This window comes from Marmota marmota, unplaced genomic scaffold, assembly GCF_001458135.2.
Source record: "Marmota marmota marmota unplaced genomic scaffold, marMar, whole genome shotgun sequence".
Lineage (NCBI taxonomy): Eukaryota > Metazoa > Chordata > Mammalia > Rodentia > Sciuridae > Marmota > Marmota marmota.
Window position 1 is genome coordinate 2,842,791 of NW_025999863.1, and position 5,792 is coordinate 2,848,582.

Here is a 5,792-nt window from a genome sequence, read left to right on the forward strand (position 1 = left end):
GGAGGCGATGGGGGAGGGGCCGGGGTCGCGGGGTCGCGGGGACTCGGGTGTCCCCGCCGGAGCTGGCAGCTGGGCGGCGCAGACGCGATTCTCCTCGGACAGGTTTCCCTCGTCCCGAGTCCCCCTCCGGCCCCCCCAGAGCGGCAGCTGCTCGGGCGGCAGATGCGCCAGATAAATCCGCCCAGCTGGTCCCTCAGCGAGCTAGCCGCCCGGAGCCCGGGCTGGGGGAGTCGGTGGTCTGCTCCAGTCCCTTCGCTGGGTCCGACCTCTGCCCCCGCCCCCTCACGGGACCTTTCCTAAGCTCCATTTCCCTCCTGGATCTTTGGAGAGGATTTGGGGGAACTGGTGCCCAGAGAGGGTAGAGCCCTCTCAGAGACGGCACAGCATTCCCGAGCCTGCTGCCCAGAAAAATACCCTATATTGTGTGCAAATTAGTGATGAGAATGATGAGCTAGCATACATTAGGTTCCTACTGTATGCAGGGAATGGTGCAGTCACTACTGGACCCCAGGGTTAGAGCATAATGTGCTGTGTCTGGGTCTGAGGGGTCTCCTCACTTGGGGGACTCTTAAGACCTGGGATGTGGCATGAGACAGAGACCCGCCACCAACAACCTCCTGGTCCCCTGCCTGGGTGCCCCTGAGCCTGACTTGGACCCTCCCTCTCTGTTGCCTCATCTCCATCCTGGAGCTGTGGAGGATGGGGGCCTTCCTGGAGGAGGAGGCCGCAGCTGCATTCTGAAGCATCGGGGACACCGGAAGCACCAGGCAGCCTGCGCTGCACCAGGGCCTTGGCACTGGCTGCCCCCCCACGCCTCCTGCAGGTCTCCAGGGAGCTCCTGCCCTCCAGTCTCAGCTCAGCGGTCACCTCTACTGGGGGACGCCCACCCCACCTCCCAGGTACAGCCACTACAGTCCCTGTCTCCTGCTGGGTGACCCTCGGGTGTCTGGAACAGCACCTGACACACAGTGGACGCCCCATGGATGACCGGTACCTGGGAATCTCAGGGGCATGGGGCTGGGGCAGGATCACTGAGTCCCCACCTCCTCCGCCGGTTCCTCCAACATCAGGCCAGTCAGGCTCCCCATCCCTGAGGGCTCCCGGCTCCATGCACATGTCCCCGCAGCCTCCGGTGAGCTGGCTGTTGGATTCCTTTGCCGAACATCTCGCCGACGGGACCCTCCTTACCCACTGGCTGCTTTCAGGGCCTGGGTCTGCCTTGGCCTCTGCTGTGTCCCGGGGCCTGGAACAGGGCTGGCATGTAGTCGGCGCTCAACAGACGTGTGTGAGTGGACGAGCAGTGGATGGCGAGGGTCTGAGCCCCGGAGTCTGGCCTCATTTATGGAGGGGAAGAGACCAGGAGGCAGGAGGAGTCCAGGGTCACCGCTCTCTTCCTCCGCAGAGCGGGGGACCTTCTGGCTGCCTCTCCAGGAGTGAGCAGGCGTGTCCAGTGAAATCACCACCTCGAAAGCACACAGTCAGCACCTTCTGTGTGCACTGGACACCTCTGGAGCCAGGGCAGGGAGGGGAACTCAGGACTCCGGCCCCAGGACCCAGACCAGGCTTTGCCGCTGGCCGTGAGCAGATGGGTGACGTGAGGCCATTTCTCAGCTGCACAGCACACAGTACGTGCTGAATGAAGGTGGTCTCTGCTCTCCCTGTCGCAGGGCACCCTGTGCTGGAGGGGGATGTAGGGGTGGCCGGGGCTGCCCGCCCACCCCAGATGCCCCTCTGGCCCACAGACCAGGAGGCGGGCATGGGCTCTGTGACCCCTGGTTGGAGGTGACAGTTCCATATGTAAGCTGGGGACATTGAATTAGAGAAACACGCAGGACCTCCACTGGCTCCCTGAGTGGGATCACCACAGTTCCAAGGAGGGAAATCCCCCAGGAAGGCCCAGGTGCCATCTGCATATGCAAATGAGGGAAGTGGCTCCTGGCCCCCTCTGGGAAGTGGGCGGGGGATGCAGGGACCCCTGGCTCCTCTGGAAGTGGATAGAAAACGGAGGCACAGGGAGGGCTGGAGGCAGGCATTGGGTCGGAGGCTGTTGGCTTCTCCCTGTTGAGACCCTCTGGCTGGCTGCCACCGCGGCCTGGAGGACACATCCAGTCCTGCCTCAGGGCCTTTGCACTGCTGTTCCTTTGCCCAGGAAGTCGTTCCCCATCTTCATGCCTTTCCTGAACATCCCAAGTGCAGAAGCGCTCCTGTAGCTGGTTCTGTCTCCTGACATCACCTTGTCCCCCTGCTGAGGGCAGGGTGAGGACGCAGTCCTCGGGCGTGCCAGGTGGGTGCCCTACCACTGCCCCCCCAGCCCGCCTTCGTTCAGTTTTGAGCCAGACACACAGTGGTGGGCTGCTCCTGATCAGAGGCGGGAGATGCTCTCCGCAGCTGGAGGGGACCCAGACCCCGGCTTTGCCGCTGGCCATGAGCCAACGGGTGACATGAGGCTGTTTCTAAAGCTGCGAGGCGCACAGTAGGTGCTTAATGAAGGTGGTCTCCTGCTCCCGCTGCCCGCGGGTTCCGAGGCTCTGCCTTTCCCCTGGTTCCCGCGTCTCCCTCCCTGGGAAGCTGTGAGGAGCTCCAGCGCCCGGAGGCGGTTCAGGTGAGAACACAGACGGCCACCGGACAGACACACTGCCGCTGGACAGCTGCTGGCCACTGGGGTCCGTGGCATAGCCTGAGGGCAGCAGCAGCCTGAGTGTCCACTGAGGGGTGAGCGCCGTGGACACTCAGGCTGGTCCATCTACACAAGGGAACAAGGACACCTGAGGACACGGTGCTCAGTGACACGGGCCAGACAGCAGGACACGGGCAGGGTCAGCCCAGGAGGCCCCGGGGCCAGAGCCACAGAGATGGGAGGCATGGGGGAGCCGGACTGGGAGGGGAAATCCCTGGAGAAGGTGGTGCCGTGACCGTGCCTGACCCAGGCACTCAAGATGGTGGCCCTGGGGAGTGCTGTGCCGTCCCTGGCCTCGGTTAAGGACAAGGGCGGAGGGAGTCGGGAGCCTGTGGAGAGGAGCGGGAGGAGGAGCGCCTTGAACGACCTCACTCTCGCCTCCTGGCAGTGCCACCAGGGCCAGCTGCACAGGTGACACTGGCGTCACCCTCACACCCTCGCACCCTTCACGCGGCACCTGGATGAGCTCAGCCTGGGCGGAGGGGCCCGGGTCCTGCGGGTGACCGACTGGGCCCAGCAGCCTGGCTGAGCACCACGGCCGCGGCCCGACCAGGAAGCCTGGGCACACCCTGTCCAGGCCCAGCACGGTCAGGCTGAGGCTGAGTCGTGGACAAGTGTGGGCTGCGCGCTGCCGGGGCCCATGGAGCTCTGGTCATCGACTCCGCAGTGCACAGGAGACAGAGGGGCTGGCCGCAGGGGCTGCTGCCCAGGGAGGCAGGCGGCCCAGGGGACGGAGGTGTGTTCTGGGTCGGAGCCGGACCCAGCGCAGGCACCCAGGAGACTGGCTGGGAGGTGGCCGGGGTCTGGCCATCAGGGCGGAGGGGAGGGAGGACGTGTGCAGGAATCCAGGGAAAGAGAGCCCCAGGCAGGGAGCAAGGCCTTACAAAGGCCCTGGGGCAGGTGGAGCAGAGGAAGACGGGAAGCAGCCAGGGGACAGGCCTTTGAAATCCGTCCTGCGGCTCCCAGGCCCCCTCCTTCCACTCCAGTGTGTCCCTCCTGGCGTCTGCCCGCCTGTCCTGCAGGCTGACCTGTTCACTTCGCCCTCAGGGCCTCAGCTCCAGCCCAGCCACACCCGCAGCCCAGGTACACAGCGGGCGCTCAGGAGAGACTCGGGATTGGGTGAGGTCCAGGCTGCTGTGGCAGAACCCTGGCCCTCTGACCCCGGCCTGGCTGCCCTGGGTCTCCAGGGTCTGAATCTGCAGCAGGGGGGGCCAGGTGCTCCACAACCCTTGGAGGTCCCCAGGGCACGTGGGCTGACAGCTACCCCCTCCCAGCTCGGACCCCCCAGGCCAGTGGGGAATTTCTAGGGAGAAATAAACACACGTGTCATTTGCATAAAATCTGCATCTATTAGCATATGCATCACAAGAGTCTCCAGAACAGGCAAGCTGAGGGACACAGTAATGTGATGACAAATAAGGCCGTCTTCTGGGGACCCTGTCACAGGCCCACCTGGCTTTGCAGATGGGGACACTGAGGCCCATGGAGGCAAGGTGCAGGCAAGGCCTCTGCTGTCACTGAGCCTCCACAGACAAGGGGGAGGCTCCACAGACAAGTGGCCCGAATACCCTCAGGCCACTGCAGGGCCAGGGAGAAGAGGGCAGAGGGCAGAGATTGTCTGGGCCATCAGGGAGGGCTTCTCTGAGGAGGTGATGTTTGAGTCAGGTCCTGAAGGAGCGTAGGAGCCATTTTGGGAGAAGAAATAGGAGAGGGCTTGTGCAAAGGCCCTGGGGCAGGTTGAGTCGAGTGTGGGAGGAGCTGGAGGCCCAGGTGCCTGAAGCACGGGAGGAGGGGAGCAGGGGGGACTGGCCAGGGGCAGAGTCTGGACTTGATTTCAAGGGTGCTGGGGAGCCGTGGGAGACTAAAGCTTCTCTTGCTTACAGTGGGCCAACAGGGTGATCTAGGGTTTCCCTCAGGCCGCCTTGGAGAAGGTCCACCCAGGGCAGGGTGGCCCCTGGGGAGCAGGGTGAGTGCACTGGTGTGCGCGGGGCTGAACCAGGGCAGGGCGCCGGTCAGGGGAGGAGTGGAGAGAGGCGCACACTGAGGATGGAGCCCAGGGCCACTGGCCGCCCCGCCCCCTTGCTAGTTTGGGTTGGACGCAGGGTCGCTGAGTTGCTGGGGCTCCCCTGGACCTGGCCCCCGCCTCGGCCTCTGAGCACTGGGAGGGCAGGCGTGGCTGCTGGGCCCTCCAGAGAGGGGCAGATCTGAGATGCGGACTTGCTTCTGGATGCTTCTCCCCTGGGCCACCTTCTGCAGTCACCTGGGACAGGGGCCTGAAACTCCCCCAGGCCACCGGGGCCGTGCGGGACCGTGGCCCTGAGCAGAGCAGCCATCACAAGGGACAGAATGGCGCCGGTGGCCTCCAGGGCTCCACAGCAGACCAGGCCCGGCCAGAGGGACCCGCGGCTCCAGGATGCAGCCCTGGTGGCCCTGCTCCCCGTTTCTGTGTCCCTCGAAGACAGACCTGGGGGCCCTGGGGCCCTGTCTGCTCCCAGGGGGCTGGTCGTGTCCCTCTCCTGCCCCGTGGGACCCGGGGACCGGCCTCTGCCCGAGGACACTGCCACAGGAAGGACGGGGCAGAGCCAGCCCCTTCCCCACCGCCCCCAGCCCGGCTCCTGTCTGCACGTCACCGTCACCTCTCCTGGCCACAGTGAGCCACGCCGTGACCCGGCCTCCCGGCTGGTGCCAGCAGAAGCCCTGCTCACCTGGGGACAGGCCGCGGCTCCCCTTCCCCAGTGCCCGCTGCGGAGGGCAGGGGCGTCCTGGGGGGACCGGGGCCTTCGCCGCTTTCTGTGGGGTCCCGGGGGCTGGGCCCGGCCGAGCTAGCGTGTATTTATAGATTCCTTTGATGTCCCCTCGGCTCCTGACCTGGTTCCTGGCTGCGGCAGGAGGAAGACAGGTGCCGGGGCTGCACCCGGGGCGGCAGGGCGGGCGGCCGGCGAGGCGGCCAGGTGGGCGCCCCGCACCCTGGGCTGGGCAGCGGGAGGCAGGAGCTGGCCTCGGTTTCCCCATTTGACACACAAGGACGTCGGGGCCCAGTTGTGAAGACCTGGAACCGGACCCCCAGACGTCCAGGCACACAGGTGAGGCCTAAGAACGAGAGAGGCGCGGAAAG

The 5,792-nt window shown here is 65.5% G+C and overlaps 1 protein-coding gene across 2 annotated transcripts; it reads left to right on the plus strand.

Moving 5' to 3' along the window:
- Nucleotides 1-6: 6 nt before the first annotated feature.
- Nucleotides 7-5,474, plus strand: LOC125619417. Of its 2 annotated transcripts, XR_007350960.1 has the most exons (5): nt 7-899; nt 1,127-1,285; nt 1,403-1,625; nt 2,150-2,284; nt 2,460-5,474. XR_007350960.1 is itself a non-coding variant. In XM_048812383.1 (4 exons), exons 1-4 carry the CDS (start codon nt 588-590, stop codon nt 2,179-2,181), a joined length of 726 nt encoding a protein of 241 aa, XP_048668340.1. In that variant the 5' UTR covers nt 7-587; the 3' UTR covers nt 2,182-5,471. The 2 variants fall into 2 exon arrangements, 1 of the variants encoding a protein (XP_048668340.1); XM_048812383.1 differs by having other exon boundaries at nt 2,150-5,471.
- Nucleotides 5,475-5,792: the final 318 nt, after the last annotated feature.